General features: G+C 42.5%; 1 protein-coding gene across 1 annotated transcript in view; it reads right to left on the reverse strand.

Moving 5' to 3' along the window:
- Positions 1-17,250, reverse strand: part of anos1 (anosmin 1) — a 38,609-nt gene that overhangs the window by 18,481 nt on the left and 2,878 nt on the right. The window contains 4 exon segments of the mRNA XM_079667388.1: positions 540-762; positions 1,058-1,075; positions 1,077-1,121; positions 14,342-14,389. Coding sequence (XP_079523514.1) covers positions 540-762; positions 1,058-1,075; positions 1,077-1,121; positions 14,342-14,389 — 334 coding nt within the window.

Consider the following 17,250-nt stretch of genomic DNA (forward strand, 5'->3'; position numbering starts at 1 on the left):
AAAGCTACGTCACAGAATCAGCCCCCTGCAAAAACAGGGCTGGAAAAAGAGCAAATAGAGCGAAATGAGGCATGGCTAAAATGCAGGATCTGTTTGGTATTTTGAAAAAAAACTTCACAGACATGTTTTATATAGGTATGGCTCTACAATATATTGTTCAAATATAGCATGATAGGTCCACTTTAAGTTGGTATTAACTTAAAAGATATATCAATGTTGAGTTGTATGCAAAACTTGTTATCAAACAGTTGCTTTTAACAGTAACAGAGCAACATTCAAATTCATAAATCACTCTCTTTTCAGCTTAAAAAAACAATTCATCAGCTGGTCGCTAAGGGAGCTGCATTTCCAGGCGCTAATTATGTGTAGATTTGTCACCATGAGCGACCCCTCTAATGATGTCTCCATATTTCTATTTGTTAAATGAATATTATAATAAAAAGATTGATGATAGCCCAGAACTGGCATCCAAAGCACTATACATTTAAGAAAAGTCCATTTATTGTAAAGCAATGTGGAGTTTTGACCTTTAGAATTACCTTTGTAGAGGTTCTTCGGCAGCTGGCAGGTGTGACCACAGCCGTTGGAGCAGCACTTTTTCACGGCTGAACACTCTCCATCTTCCTCACAGCTCTCCACGCAGGCTGCTGCGAAACCCGCTGGCCTTCTCGGGGCAGGACAGTCACCTTGTTTCCCTCCCTCTACTGACTTTAGGAACTCACAGCTCGTCAGACACTCATAGTGCTTCTTGGGAAAGAGCGGCTGAGGAGTGGGGGGGGGGATGAGGAGAGGAAAAGGAAAATATATGTCAGATTCCTTTTTAATTCCAACCTGGCTGTAAACGGGCAGCTGTGAACTAACAGGGATTGTCCTGTTTACTTTTCAGATTATGACTCACCGTAGCGGTGGGTACATTTACTTTGATTCACAGAATGTCATTACAGAGAGTTACTTCACACACCTCTCAAACTTTCCTCTTATTGAATTTTCCCACTAAGTATGAAAAGCTCAAACACTTGAGTCTGAGGCGACGACAGTAGTTGTGGTAGTGACATACCTCGCATAAATCCTGGCAATTGGTTTTCCTTCAGGTCCCAGGATTCCTTGCAGGGCTCCAGGCACTGTGAAAATGAGAGAATGGTGTCAGTTCTTCAAAGAGCCAGCCACATCAAAGCGCCAATGCTGCGGAGATGCTTTCTGTGCTTGAGCGCCTCACTCAGCCACTTCCCCTGCACGTTCACAACAACCAGTCACACCTCTTTTTGTTACAGAAGCCTGGCATACCTTCAAAGCGCATAAACAATCTTCTACAAAAGCAAGCATTAGGCAAAGAGGGGGGGGGGAGTCCATTATGAAACAGGCACACCCTAACTGTGTATAGACCATTTCTGATGCTTGGATCTAGTGTGCCCAAGCAGATTCTTTCTTAAATGCTATTAGCCTCCCATACTGTCTACGTCTAATTCTCTTCCCCCCACTTATCATGCCTGTGTCTGAGCCTTATACACTCTGGCACTGGTACCCAACTTTGTTTCTTTTACCACGCTGAACGGAGAGTGCTTAATAAATGGTACACTTGGTTTAATGTTCTTGGGATTCCCTTTTCAACACGTGGAACACATTTACTGAATGTTTGGCATAGGCATGGGATAAAAGCAAAACCTCAGCGAGAGTGCGGCTCAAAGTCATTTTGCCAAACATAATGGGATGATAAACTTTCAAATGAAAGTTTACCAATCTAGTCATACTTCTTTTGCTTTAAATACTATGACCGACCCTGGATGAATCAACTTCAATAAAAGCAAGAGGAATGTCCAATGGAATCGGGCAGATGCTGCTGCTGCAGGAAAGGGAATACGTTCAGACGGGACAGAGAGAAGCGAGGGTTTCATATGCTCCCGTTGCTCGCCACGGACAGCTGGTGTGAAAGAGAAGAGCAGGCCCAGTCAAACAGTCAAACCACTGCCAGGCTGCTTCTATGCTGCACTGGGAGCAGCCCAAACCACACCAACTAGAGACCTGCCAAAGTCACTCATTCAACTCCATTTCATTTATACTCCTGCCCCCGCTACAGTAATAAGACAGGGCACGGCAGTGAGTTTTTCAACACGTTCACCTCCATTCTATGTTGCTAAATGGGAGATGGAGATATTGTACAGTAGATATGGAGATCTGCCATCAGCGGATGTACACTTTTAGCCCAGTTTCCCTAAAAAGACAGTAAGTATTGTTATGTAAGGTACTGTACAGAGCAGTGGTTAAATGAGGGCACCTACTGTAGAAAGTGTATTTTAAGTTGATGTAAGAAATTCACATTGCAGTCAGGGGGCACAGTTTTATTTATGACTCTTTAATTCACTCATTAGCCAACTCTGTCATTATTATGCCATTGCCAGTGCAAAGTTTATTTGCTTTTTATGGAGTGCGGTGGACAAGCGCATGATGAAACATAAACCTTGCTTCTGGAGGAACATGGTGCAATCAGGGAACACGCACACGTCTGCCAACGCACAATTACACTCACCCAAACGAGAAGCCCTGTGTGGACGGTTTGGTAAGTGTTGAGCAGCCAGCTCCAGAGGGCGGAGGAGGCAGGGAGGGAAGGAAGGTATTTTTCTTAATTACTTTATATGGCAATAAAGACATCCCCGTAATGATGATATAAAGCCTATAGTACTGCCAGAAGTATTATTGAACATCTTGGAGGGAGAGCGCATAGAGGAGCTCCAAAAGAAACTAATGTGGTTCCTACAGAGCTGATCGGGTGAAACCACTGCAACACCTCAGAGATTTAACATGACTTACGAGCTTGAGTGCACTGTCCAAGTTATGTCTCACTGTCCAGAGGGTCTATCGATGCAGTTTTATCATCATCTGCTATTAATATTATGGTGACCTTATATCATTAATTCTGTTTTCAATTGTGTCCTCTGAGGGTAGAGGCGAAGACGCGCAGTAGCAGCAGCCACAGCATCCCAGCCTCACACAGGCACCAGGAACAATGAGGTGTTGAGGCCATAACTGCGTGCCGCACCAGTGTCTAAAGGACATTCTGCCAGTAGACGCACATGTTAAAGCCCCCAAATCCCTCCTACAAATCACTGAACATACACTCATAAGCCAGGGGATCAAGCTCATTTTACTCATTGAAAGATCTTGTGTGCACGGACTGAATGCATTCCATGGGCTTTTCATGTGGATGAATCTTTTTCTGGTTCACCACAATCACAACTATACAAGTGAAAATAGAATCATCGTTACTTCGAGATGCTCGGCCTTGCGTGCCAAGAAGCATGAATTAACAGCACATTGCGTACCAAGGATTTTGCAACACTTATCAGAAAGCTGGCTGTGTGTTTAGTGTTATATCTCACCCTAAGAGTTCCAGTTTTTTCCTTTTAACTCTTTGAGGGAATAGTAAGTAACAACAAATGCTGATTTCTGAGAGGAAGTTATATTCAAAGAAAATGATACTATTATGGCAGTTCTTTTTGCTGAATGAGTGGATGAATTGGAAATGGTACTTTTATAAAAAGATAAGCATTTGTGTCGAGGCACTGAGAGCTCCTTGCAGGTGTGCTGAAAACTGACAATCTGTCAGCGATCCTACCCAGCCACACCCACAACCTGACATTTAAGGAGGGAAGAGGAGGGCCGACGACAGATGTCTTGCCAAAGCAAATAGGACGGCTGTATATAATTACAAAGGTGCTCTCATCAATCAAATGCCTGAATCCTATTTACACAGTTTGGTGCTCCATCTAAAACCATAGAACTGATGCCGCCAAAAGCATGCTTGGGAGAGAGCCATCAAAGATTTTGTTAAAAAAAAATGTGACGGGGGGGAACCACCTTCACCTGATCACATACAAATACACACCCTTATTGCCCCGAAAACTTCACTCCTGTTTTTACATGCTGAAAAAAGCAATACAGCTCAATTGAAACAAATTTCAACAAACCAATATATGCTTTATCACTTCCAAACCTAATTTAAAGCTTTACTAATGTATGAATGGCACAGGAAACTGACACTTTTCTATGAATGAGATCTCATATCTGTGGTCCAGCAGTCAGCAATACTGAGTCTAGAAGCTTGGAGCCTTTCAAACATCTACACAGATACACCGTTGATAGCTATGCTAGTGTTTGACTTCTGAGATCTAATCTTGAAAAACACTCCATGGAGTTGGAGTAGGAGACATAATTGAGCTGGACAGAGTGTATCTGCTGGGTATGGATGCCAACGTCTGGGTCTCCCTGAAGCAAATCCCTCCAGCTGGCAACACGGCTACCATCTGTTTGAGTATCGTAAGGAATGCATGTAATCATCCAATGTGATGTTAACATATTTCTGGACAAATTTCACCTAAAAAGACACACATTTACTCTGGGATGTAAACAAGGGCATGGGCTTGTTTCTATGGACTTGCGCTGTTAGTCCTAACAAAAGCATTTGAGCGGCTGATTTCCCCTTTGTCCTCTTATATTCCCATCCAACAGTGACACATTCTGCATGGTTAAGTAGGAACATCCATAGCGCTCTTTCACTCCCCATTTCACGCTGTAATAAAACGCAGCAGTTGTTACTCTGGGGGACCCTGAAAGGCATTCTGTGGGGCCGATGAGAGAGTCAGGCTGAATGGCAGCCAATGCCACAGCCCATCTTCACTTTGTCATGGCTGGGACGAGGCGGAGGGAGGTGTAGGGAGTGAAGAGGGGGGGAAATGGGGGAGGAGAGGGAAGTGAGAAAGATTGGGGGGGTCGGTTCTTGTGCATAGAAGTGCCTTTCTTCGTCATTGGAGCATGGTTATCTCCACCCATCATAAAAATGCTTACAGCCTCAAGTGAGTGACTGAAATGACAAACTATGAAAAAGTGCATATGGAAAATGTCACGCAAGTGTTTTGTTTTAGTTAATGAAGCATGAACTGCTACCAGTCGAGATTGCCCCCGGCTTAACAATACACAGTGTATACAAAACAAATATGGGTAATAATTCATACTGAAGGAGATGACATTTAGCAATTTTGCCAGAGCATATTTGTACACTCATAGGGCGATGAGTGAGAGAGCTATGACTGTTCTTATTTTCTAAATAAGATATAGCACACGCTAAACCACGCAGCAGTACATGTGGGTTCCTGTGCGCTCCCTGAATCTAAAATATGGACTTCCCTTATCTCTGTGTGTTAGCGAGCTAAACTTAAATGTTTCCAGCACTGGATGTCGGTGTGAAGCTCGAATGGTGTCAACAGATATTTACAAGGTGCCTTTGCAGCCCCTCGGGACGGAGCAGCTGTCTTCTTCTCTGGGAGACTCAGATATGGAGGAATCTGTGTTGTTGATCACACACATTGTAAATCTCACCTCCAATCTCATTGAGTTATGGCTATTTTCTGCTGCCCCGGCGCTTTTCACACTCCCAGGGACCGGACTCAATTATTCCAGCAGCCCTCAGCCCTCTGCTCATATCTATCGACCCGTCCAGAAGTGAATCGCCGGGGTACTGCTCTCCCCTCTATTGAAACAGGCACTTACTCCACATATTCACTCACTTCTAACTCTATTTCACTTTTATTTGGCCGCCGTCTCTATCATGAATTCCCTAGTTTCTTCTCGGCTCTTTTCTTATCTGCCTTTCATTCCCTCTCACTCTTAGAACACGTCCGCTCTAATCCAGATACATTTTAAAACCAATCTTTTCTCTCTGTTTTGGCCTTCAATCTGCACTAAGCCAGCGAGATCCTGCTCAGAAAATGGATGTTTTCCAAAACTCTTTATGAAGTAGATACATTAGAAAACACCAGCCACACGTTGCAGCACGGTCAGAGAATGAGTTTTTATCATGTGATATATCGTTCGCATGACTAATGCACTTTCACTTGCCAGAAATGTTATTGGGCCATGTTTGAGTTGCCTCCAACTTTTTTCAATCCTCGTTTTTTGTGTGATTTCTAAGCCAATAGCCAACTTCACAATACAGGAGATGTCACTGACGCATGTGGTTTATGTATGTTGCAAGACAACAGCAAAAACCTGTCAGTCTACTCATAATGTAGAAACATTTTGGAGTCTGGTTTTGAGTTTACCATACCAACATGCCTTTGAAATGGTTTCAAAGAATCTTTTACTGAGGATGGCTGGGAGAATTTCATGCCCTTTTGAAGTGCCGTTTACCTAACGCTGTCTATGCAGAATGTACTGCATGTCTGAATAAGAGCTGCTTTTACAGTTAGCCTTGAACAGCACACAACCTTTATGGCAAAGTCTCTTTTTATACTGCACTTGTGTATTTATCAAATACAGAATGAAATAAAGATATTCACAGACCAGATAGAAAATGGAACATAGAAGGTAAACAATTTGCCTGCCTTTTAGAACTTATGAAAGATTAAGACGTTCGACATCGGAATTATAATGCAAATGACTCCTCGCTCTTTGTCTGTCTGACATTTGTTCCTTTTCACATCCTCGTTAAGTGGAAAGCCATAAAGAGGAGCACTATCTCAATAGTTTGTATGCTTTCTCCTGTATTCTCCTTCATGGCACAGGCCCTTTTCAAGCTATCTTTTAGAATTCAAAGTCAGCTTGCTTTCCATTTAAAAGTGGAGGTCTTTTTTGAAAGGCAAAAAAGAAGAAGCATGCTCTAAATGTAGTTGCTTTTCAGATGATGCCCATGGAGACTATGATTATAGGTTAAGCAGACTGAAACATATTTCATCAAGTGCTGGAGCTGTGATCTGACTGACTGTGAAATCATAAGCTAGAAAGGCTTTTCAATACGTCTCTTACGTGCCATTAAGTTCCAAAAGGACTGTAAAAATATGGCGAGTAAATCAGGAAGAAGATATCCCCGTCCTGAGCTGTTATGAGGTCTAGACACGCCATTTCCTCAACCTTGCGCGACCTTATAGTGTGTTAAGTCCATGAGATATCGAGTATTTAATTTCGTGGCTGCTGTAAATCAGCATGTGTTGAGCAGACAGTGGAGTGGATCAGGTGGATCAAAAAGATTAACCTCGCTGACTTGAGATGGGAGAGTGCAACTCAATATGCAGCAAGCTCACGTGGCTGCTGATACATATGAATTAAATATTTTCCAATGACCGCTGGGTTGCTTATCTTAATTCCACGTATTCCTTTATTAAATGTAAAAGGGCTGCTGGAAGGATTCCTAGTCAATGTCGATGTTTCATGTGCAACTTTAACTAACAGGAAAAGCAGTGTGTATCAATGAAAGTGCGTCTTGAATATTCATTAAAAGCTTTGGTCGGATATTTCAGAGGGTGCAAGGATAAAATTATGCCGCAGTGGTTGCTGTGGGGTTTCTATTCTTCAATTACATAATCATCTGCAAACTAACAGGAAACCCAAATGTCTCTGCTGTATTCAGAGCTAGAGAAGCCCACGAAGTTGCATGATGCCTGTATGGGGTGCCAGGTATTCTACTATGTGTGTGGAGCAAAATGGTTGCCGTCTCCAGTGTCTCCCTAAGCGTGCAAGTGTCAAAACTGAATGGAAATCTGGCATTAGGTGCATTGGGTGTATGTCAACTCTGTATCTGTTTAGCACTTCTGTCATAGCTGGTCTAAGGATGCAGGATAAAGCTGGCACTGGCCAGATCCTGCACTATCCAAACACCTAAAATAAAGAAAAAGGTGAGGAGAAACAACACATTTTAATTTATATATTTATTTAGTTAATTTGTCTTTAGCCGAATCTGCTTGTTAAGTCAAGTTTTGCGCTGTGCCAACCTGAATACAGTTATGCAGGGATGCCGGTAACAGCAACTCACTGACTACATTTGTTTTTATTAATAAGTAATGTAAGAATCAGGTATTATAACTATGCCAGTTTATTCACCCCAATATTGATACGGACTTTAACACTTTAATGAACATTTTTCCAAATCTTCAAGTGCTTTAAAGCCCTGAGACGGTCATATGCTGTGAACGATTCCAGCTTCATAATTCGTTCATATTTACAACCGAGTCAACACTGTAGTATTCCAGCTCTACTGAGGATGAGCTCAGACGTACACAGATCGCAACTGTTTCATTTTGTTTCTCAAAACTAGGCTCTGCTACGGTGAGTAACCTAGTAGGTGGTGTCGCAGACATTCTCTGAGCATCACTTTAATTATTAATTTAAATGCAGTTGAGGGTGCAGACAACAAAGAACTGAAAAGGAATAGCTTGGCAGAAAGTGAGAAGGAAAAGAGGAGGAGCAGGAGGGGCAGTGCATGAATTATACATTTAGCCCACAATCAGAGGTGCCTGCCTTATTTATGAGCAAAAAAGCCCTCACAGCTTAGCCAGAATTGTGCTTTGTCTGCTGTGGAATGCAATAGCAGTTCACTTAATACTTAATGACTCTGAAGTTTCACCCAGACACACACAGACCGATGCCCCCCTCCTCTATGAGGGCTCCTTCCCTTGCCATCTTATGTTGTTATGCGGCGCAGTGGCAGGAGTCAAACTTACAGTGGCTGTAACCAGAGCTTCAGCTATCACCTACCTCTGAGCTCAGTTTACATTTCATGACAATTAGACTCAACAGGAAGTATCCATCATGTGGGGTCAGATTGGTGATAAAGGAGGCCTCTTGGTGACGTGGCATGGGAAAGCCAAACCCTTTTCCGTAGTTCTCAGAAAACCCATGTCAGATCTGCCCTAACACATGATTTACTGTATTTGCTCCCACACCACCACACTGACTAATGTTATGATGACAGATGCTAGGAGTGGAGTTGAAAATGCGATCATATGATAAAACACTTCCTCATTGCCAGAGCCATTTATTTTAACCGTCTATAGAGTTGATTTACAGCAACGATAATGAACTCGCAAAGGATGAAAAATACATTTCTGTCATTGCAGATTGAGGAGACAGTAAACAACATGAAAGGATGTCAGTGACCACTCAAGCCGTCTCAAATGAACTGAGACTTCTCTCGATATAGGCCAACAACATGTAAAACAAAACACGCCTTTGAGGGGAGTAAAGCCATCCCATAATCTCTTGCTGCAGTCACATTCCACCACTATCTCCACTTGTTTATTTGGGTCTCTGCAACACTTGAAAATTAACTAATCCCACTTGCCCTCTCCAGCCTCCACTAACAGCCCCTCACAATGTGCCGGCCAACAACAGTGATATAAGGCTTTCTATTTCTCGGATGTGATGATTGATTTCTCTTTTATGAGCATTTCAAAAGATAAGAACAAAGACCGTTCAAAAAGAGGGTAAACCTGGGTGGGAAGACTTTTGGAAATAAATTGAAAACAAACAAAAGAACCAATGAAGGCGTTTTTCCCATTGCTGATCTGTCAGGAAATCTGAAGTAAAAATCAATCTGCTGAAGGAGTCGTGTCCAGGGTAAAGGTAAAGAGAGCTGTCGATCATCATCTCTTGACACACATTCTTGTTTTTAATCGTCCTGAAACTGTCACAAACAATCTATGGGATTTATCTGCAGGACGCAGCAGATCTGACTGGAGCTGGAATAAATTGATAAGCCCCCATCCACTAAGTACATCAGCTTTAAGATTCTTACATTTTAATCTTCTCTCCGTCAATGTGACCATTGCCATGATTAGTTCTGTAACGATATATTAACAGAGACCATAAATATAGCTGCGGATAATTTCTTGCTGTAGCACCTCTAAACATGTGACCTTTGGAGTTAAATGACAGCAAAGTCAACATGAAAGTTATATTTTAATCTGCCATATGTAGCCAATACATCCTCAGTAAGAGAAAAAACACTTAGATGACAGCAGATTGTCACACTGTGACTGGTCATTACTTTTAAGAGAGGATTTCACAGCAGCTCTGATTACATTAATCCTTCAAGGGAATGAAATCCCGTCTGACAGGGAGAACACGTGAAATCCGGCTATCTGTGAGAGGTTGATTAACTCAGAAAATAAATGGCTACTATTTGAAAAGGCTCTGCGGGATCAATATAAACACAGGTTGGTATGAGACAGCGAGTGTAATTCTTCATGGAGGATTTCCTGGAGTGCTCATCACTCAGATGTTGAATAGGCAGTGTAGCAGAGAGCGGCTTTAGATGTGAGCTTTCACTGCTGGGGAAATACAAACTGTAGTTCCTCTGCCTCCTCTCCTGTGGCCACATCTTTGGTTTTCTGCTGTGGGGGTTCATTCTCTGCCACCCACCATGTGAATAATGAGCTCCACAGATAGCAGCCAATGAAGCGACCCCCCCTTTAGCCAATGAAACTTAACAACCATGTCCAGATCAGGTCCTTCCTGCTGGGACTGACCAGCCCTGCTTCACACTCCTCCGCCACCCACACACACTAACACTCACACTGCCTCAAACTAGATAAAACATAACAAAAAAAAAAGGCCTCAGAGAAAGTACAGCGACAGCAGGATTCCCACAGCAGAAATCTTTCACATATATATGCAATTATAACATCTATTAAGTCAAACTGGCATAGACTGTTTCTTAAATTCCTCCCTCTGCTTAGCAGTTCCTCTGACAGGCATCCAGACACACTGCCCTTTTGACAGATTGATTTCTGGTCCAGCTTGCTTTGAGGTGTCGGTGCTGGTAATGTGGCTAACACAGGGAGGTGAGACCAACGTCTGGCCTCAGCATGACCAAAAGGTGCTTTGAAGTCTTTCTAAGCACCTAACAACTCCAGCCATGCCTAGCTGTAAACCTACAAACCAGCACCTAATTTGTTACATCTTTTCAAAAACACACTACCTACCGCCGAAAAAAAGATGACCACACAAAAGACTAGTAAATCGCATTGACACACTTGCAAAGCTTCAAGTGAGAGTGACCGTTCTCCAAAGTATGCACTGTTGTTTGTGTTTTTAATGAAGATTCATATAAACTTAAGAATGAGGCGGCGCTTCTGAGTTCTTTATATATGTTCATCTGACCCTGAAAAAAGAACAACTGATGGGAAGTTTGACCACTTTATTTTGGCGTGAGAAAATGTGGGGTTTGGGAGAGGGGGGTTTGACAAGAAAGACACTTTTGAATGAGACATAGTAGCATTCCAGTGATTGTTATTCAAGCAAACGGCTCCAAAGCTTCCGACATGTGAAGACGAGGGTGCATGTATTCCAAAAGAGTAAACACTTCTTATTCTTGCTCTGGTATGCACAGCTCAGGGTGTGATTGTTGGGAAAAAGCGCTCAAAAGAACCACCTGGGAAATGTGAGACGTCTATGGAAGACGTGCAGGACAGACAATGATGCTTTCTAAAGCTTTTCCCTGTCGAAAGTCTTTTTAAATAAAGAGCAGGGATGTGGCAGGTTTAGAGAAATATAAGGCAAAGTAAACATCTCCGTGCTAAAATATGTTTTATCACAGTCCAGTGTTTTAATTATCTTCTGCTCAGCAATCCCCACTCTATATAACTCATTGAGAGATCAGTCTCAAAGGATGAAAAATAAAACTGATTTAAAAAAAATTGTTCAGGATGTTCGTGTCTGTTTACAAGAAAAATATGACACTTTTCTTCCTCAGGAATTATAACTGGTGGCCACGTTCCAATTGCTCAGCAAAGGCCAACTTATCCGAGCATAATGCACATGTCCTTTCTGTCTTCCTTCCCGGAGAGAAGTTTGAGTAATGAAGCGCACCGCTTTGTTGTAGCCCGGCCTTTAGCTGCCTTAAGTCAATCCTAGCATTTGATTTGGAGCCTGGATCACACCCATGGGGGAAAAGCAAAAACCCTGCTAACATCAGACATGCTCTGAATGTGGAAAGCTTCTTGGCCGCATCCACACACTCTCCCATGCACACACGCACAAAACCTATTTTCTTTGCACCAGCAGAAAAAAGAGAACACCCTGGACTAAGTTTTGAAAACTTTCAGGGAACACGTCCAAACTTCTCTAGTAGGGAAGCTCTAACAGTAGGCAGACAAAATGACAATAGCCCACAGAAAATGCCTGCTGTCTGTTCTCCACTGTTATGGCATGATAATGACTCCCCGGCTCTCCAAATGCCACTTTGCTTTGCTCTGGAGAGAGGGCATGCAGGTTAATTACCATGACAATGGGGACACTGAGAGCGGGGCCGGCTCTGGACACTGCATAGGAGATGACCAGGATGACTTTGTCTACACAAATGGAAGCGGGGGGCTTTGATTTCCTAAAACGCAGACAGATGGACGAGGTCACCGTATCTTTGTCTGAATTATTAGGCAGTCCTTCCCCACATTTTCCTCACAGGCGGGGAGCTCTGTGAGGGTCTTTAACAGAGCTCTGGGTGGACAGGCCTTCTGCCCTAACGCACACCCCGGGAGCCACAGCCTTTGTCTCTCTGTTTGACTGTGTGCTGTTCATGAAGTGAAGAGGCTAATCAGCGGCTGTAGAGCTATTCACAGGGAACCACTGTACAGCATGGGCCCATTTGCTACAATTGTTAAAGTGGCAACAATGACTCAGTGTTCTGACACACTACACACAGACCCTGAATGTGCACTCGAGTCATTGATGTGGATGTGAAGTGTGGTGGTGTTTGCTTCCACAATATTGACTTCTGGCCGCAAATTAAACTTCAGCACCATGCCGTGGCCTGCATGTTGAATGGCTGAACTTAAAGCTAGGATACAATTAAACTAATTAAATTCAGAGAGCCCTTGAAACGATCTCAAGAGTGGCCGAGCACCACATTTATATAGCAGTAACACAAGCATGTCATTATTTTTTAGTGCTTACATCCAATCGAGCCTCATTTATTTACGGCCTACCAGTAGGATGAATGAGTGCTAACTGACATGCTTGTTCGAGCAAGCAGAACAAGAAGTCCATTAAAGAGTTTTTGGGACATTTGCAGAGTCTGAGCAATGTAAGCTGGTTGATTATGAAAACAGTATGCTGTGTTTGGACTCACAGCCAGCAAAAGCCTTCTTCAAACATAAAACCCCGAACGACTGGGGAATGACTAGAGCCAAGAGCCAATGTTGGCCATCACAGTGGAAAGGAAAGAAACAAGTTTCACAGTATTAGTGAAAACAAAAGAGGCTTGACTTTTCAAATGCCTTTACATTCATTTTTGAATTGTCACAGAATTATTATCACTCGTTATCTAGTTGATTGTGCTTTGCCTTACTTAAAGTTGCTTAAATCCCCTCATTGAGCCCAATAGTCAAACGTAATCATTAAAAGAAACAAAACATAACAACAGCTTACAATTTACACGCAGATTAGGACACAGTGAGTGATATGATAATGTTTGTAAGAGAAGTTGGTTAAGAGAAGTCACTATACACTTGCTGATGTAGTAGGAAGCACAAGGAACAATAGCACTGCTGTATCCCAGGCAAATGCAAATTGCCAAGGAAACTATTTGAAATTCAAAAGAGGAATTTAAAAATCAAACACAAAGGGTCATTTTGTGAGGCAACTGATACTAGGCACTGATTGTGATTTATATGTACACCAAATGCAAGACTGTGTTAAATAAGCATGAGAAAAAAAGTCAGCTTTTTCCTGAATTTCCAATTAATGTGATTGGCCCCAAATTGTTAACATGCATTCCTTTATTAGTACACGTTTGGTGGACTTTTGAGAGAAAACTATACATTCATACAAGCAGTACATCTAAAATGGCATCACGCCCACAATAACATGCTTCCTGTATTCTATCTAAGCTATGTGTACGTGTTGTCTATCTCACTTTAAGTCCTCACGGGCAAACCGCAATGAATCCTGGTTTCACGGTCTGTGTGTGAGGAGATGAGAGCCTCTGACAGCTACACAGAGCATTGTCCACATTTCTCCTTTGCTAGCATATCATCCTCCTTATTTCAGCTCCATAGTGTTCTCTGACTACAGTCTATACGGCACATCTCTGAGGGCCTTGTCAACAGCGCAGGGAGAGTCTGATAGAATGTGTCAGCGCCATCTTTTCAGAGGAGCTGTCAACATCAGCTTTGTATCAACCTTCTTTGGGACAGGGCATGAAACACAAACAAGCCCTGCGGGAGGTGCGGTGTAAAGCACCCTTCTGAAATTCCAAATGAGACGAGAAGGAATAACAATCACGGTTTGCTTTCATAAATCAACACCCATTAAAGCTTACTAAATCTTATTTAATTGTATTTAATTGTCTCCCGTTTACGATAGCAAATGAGTTTCAGTGAAAGCAGAATTAAGGACTAGATGAAAAGAAAATCCTTTCTCTCATCGTAGTCTATGTCAACAGCTCTCGGATTGATTCCTGCAGGCATGACAAAACTAGTCCTGTCGTGACTCGCACACTTTATGTGGCATTATCCTCGGATAAATAGCCATGTACTTGGCATGTGTTTCATTCATGAAAGAAGGGAAACCACAGTACCTTGGAGCACTGCTTGTGATTCTGGCACCAAACCAAGGACCCGTTATTCTGTGAAAGAGAAAGAAAATGTCATCAGTCATCAGAGGAATACACCCACAATGATCAAATCATCAAATGTAACTCTCCTATCGCAGTATATCTTCAAACCACTTTCCTTAAGTCAAGGCCTTTTTGAGTAACACATTAAAGCTAGACACATTTCAAGGACTCAGCTTTGCATACAGAGTGCCTGTAACACAAGCAGGGAAGTGGGGTCAGTCACCAGGGCCAGGGCAAACCTCTGGCCAGTTTCAGCAGAGCATGGTGACCTCAGATATTCTGACACTCTGTTTGATCCCTCAACATACGTAACCAAGGTCACTGAGGCGAGAACTGATGTCAGCACTCCTGTGCAGACTGCAGATACTGCCAATTTCCTCTAATTGCAGTGGAAGTGCCAACTTCTGCGCTTCAGCAAGGCAAACATTTGGTCCTAATAGTGCAGCGTATTTATAAATCCTCCACGTGTATATATGGGGAGTTGTCAAGCGAAGGACCAGTGGGGGTAAATGGCTTGTGCAAGTGGTCATTTCCTGAATGCCATTAAGGGGAGGAATTATGCTGTCATCCTCTGCAAACATAATTGAGCTTTGATGGCAAGTGCAAGGCTAGTGCTTCAGAATAAATGACCAGTAAGTCAACATGAAAGAGACAAAGTGTTTGAACGTGACGTGTATCAGAAATATGTGACACTTGGAACAACTTTATAAAAACACTGAAATAAGATTTAAGATCATATGTTTTCTACACCTGGGAATAAATGATAAAAAATCAAATGCAGTTTCTTTAATTAAATCCATTGTAGTCGATGACCTAAATCTGAGCTTCACTTTTGGCTGTGTGAAAGCAATGCGGCAGGCCGATACAGCCAAACTTTCAGGGTCTGCAGGCAAAAAGTCTGTTTAAGTTCAATGTCAAGTTCAAAGCCTTTTTCCCACAATGTAATCCAAAAGAAATTTCCCATGAGACCTTAGGAGAGAACTTATCATTAAAGGGTTTAATTTGACATCCAGTACCAGTAAGTGCTCTGCTTTTAGTGTCAAGGATAATGGTCAAATGGCTTCAAAGGCATCTGTGATTGTTTGGTCATGTCTTGGGAGAAAATCTTCAACAAAAAAAACTGCAGATAACAATGAAAAATGGATGAGTCTGAGCGCTAAGGAGACCAATAATTGTGTTTTAATTTTGATACAAAATGAAGCAGTAATGAGCGTCAACTTGGCTGAGGAGTGCTCAGCCATTTTTCCTTCCTTTTTCTGATTAATATAACACACAAATAATGAAAAAATGAAAATACATGATTAAAATCCTTGTGGACTTTTCTAATTTATATAAATTATCAATCAAACATGGCCAAACCGCCCTGTCGGGGACACGCCGTAAATAAGACCTTGACATTTACACTGGCAGCCAGTTCCTCTGGATAATCTATTCAGATTGTCACAACTCCAGACCATGTTCTAAATCACCAATCCGTTTTTTGACACCTTTCTTTGCCCATCTATCAGCGGCGACAGGGCCCGGTCCACAGAGGGGCTAATTTTGCTCTGTGACAGCATCCCTATAGCAGAGAAGCTCAGCAGGATGTTGCCCCAGCTGTCCAGGCCTGACCCCACCATGTCAGGGACCAACGGGGGAATAATTATAGGTCAGAACTTCATCCCTCTGACTCAACATGACATTCCTCTGCAGTTTGAACATTATGCAGTGCTGAGGACTGTCAAGGACTCCAATAAATGAATGCTTTCCAGATATCCTCCTGTGTGATGGGGTCGAGGAGAGGAGACCAGACAGGGGTATACGAGTGTGGCAGAGGCGAACTCCTCGCTTTGTTAGTGACACCGGTGCAGTCATGTAAACAGGGGATTTATCACAGAGATACATTATGGCTGTTGTCAACTGAGAAGACAGGGCAGGTGGCCAGGGGCGTGTTGTATTGTCTAGACAACTGAGGGGTAACATGGACAAAAACCCCTTTTATCTTTGAGGATAGCATTCCACCTTTTGAAAATGGAAATGTTTTGTTTCCTATGAGCCTCTTATTTGAATTAAAAGGATCTCCGATTACACTGACGATTTGTGTTTGAATTCTATGTAGCCTTGCCTTTATGTCTGACACTAGAACATACTGTGGGTCTTTGAGACCTTGTACACTCCTGGCTAAGTCAACAGGAGACAGTACTTCAAAGGACAGCCTGGTGTCTCTGTGTCCTTTGACAGCACAGGGGTCCTCAGGCAACACCAAAATAACTGATCCTTAAGGGCACATATGCAGCACTAAAATAAAGCGCTTCAAGATTTAGGCTCAGACTTGAGTGGGTGTGAGGGCTGCGGTCTTTCGGCTCATCAATTATTCACTTAAACTGAATTATTTGTCAGGATCTCTGAAAGTGAGCTAATGTGTCCAGCGCACATCCAATGTTAACATTAAAGGGAGTTTCAGAAATCTGAAGCAACACTGGTGTAAAGTTGTCCCTACTTAGGAATGAAGGCTATTTGTCAAATGAGGTAGCTCAGGGTGTAGCAGAGGTAGAGGCTGAGATTTACAGACACGACTGTCAGAGTTTAAAAGCGTTTACAGAGAGGTGAGGCCAAGCAACATAGACCTCTATTCATCCACTGTCTTCGCTAATGAAAAACTCCACACATGAGACAAGCACTGGCTGAGGTTTGATTCCACCGCAGGTTATTTAATATCAAAGGCCAAAATAAGGGGACACGGAAAAACTACTTTACTTGTGTTGTTTCTTCCATTTGCTTACTGTTAAACACACAGCCTTTAAGTTATATGATAATACGTTACTGTGCAGCACATTATAAATGAATGACTGAATTTAAAACGTTTTTATTGCTTTGAATGTAATAACAAG

This window comes from Notothenia rossii (assembly GCF_949606895.1).
Source record: "Notothenia rossii genome assembly, chromosome: 2".
Classification (NCBI taxonomy): Eukaryota; Metazoa; Chordata; class Actinopteri; order Perciformes; family Nototheniidae; genus Notothenia; species Notothenia rossii.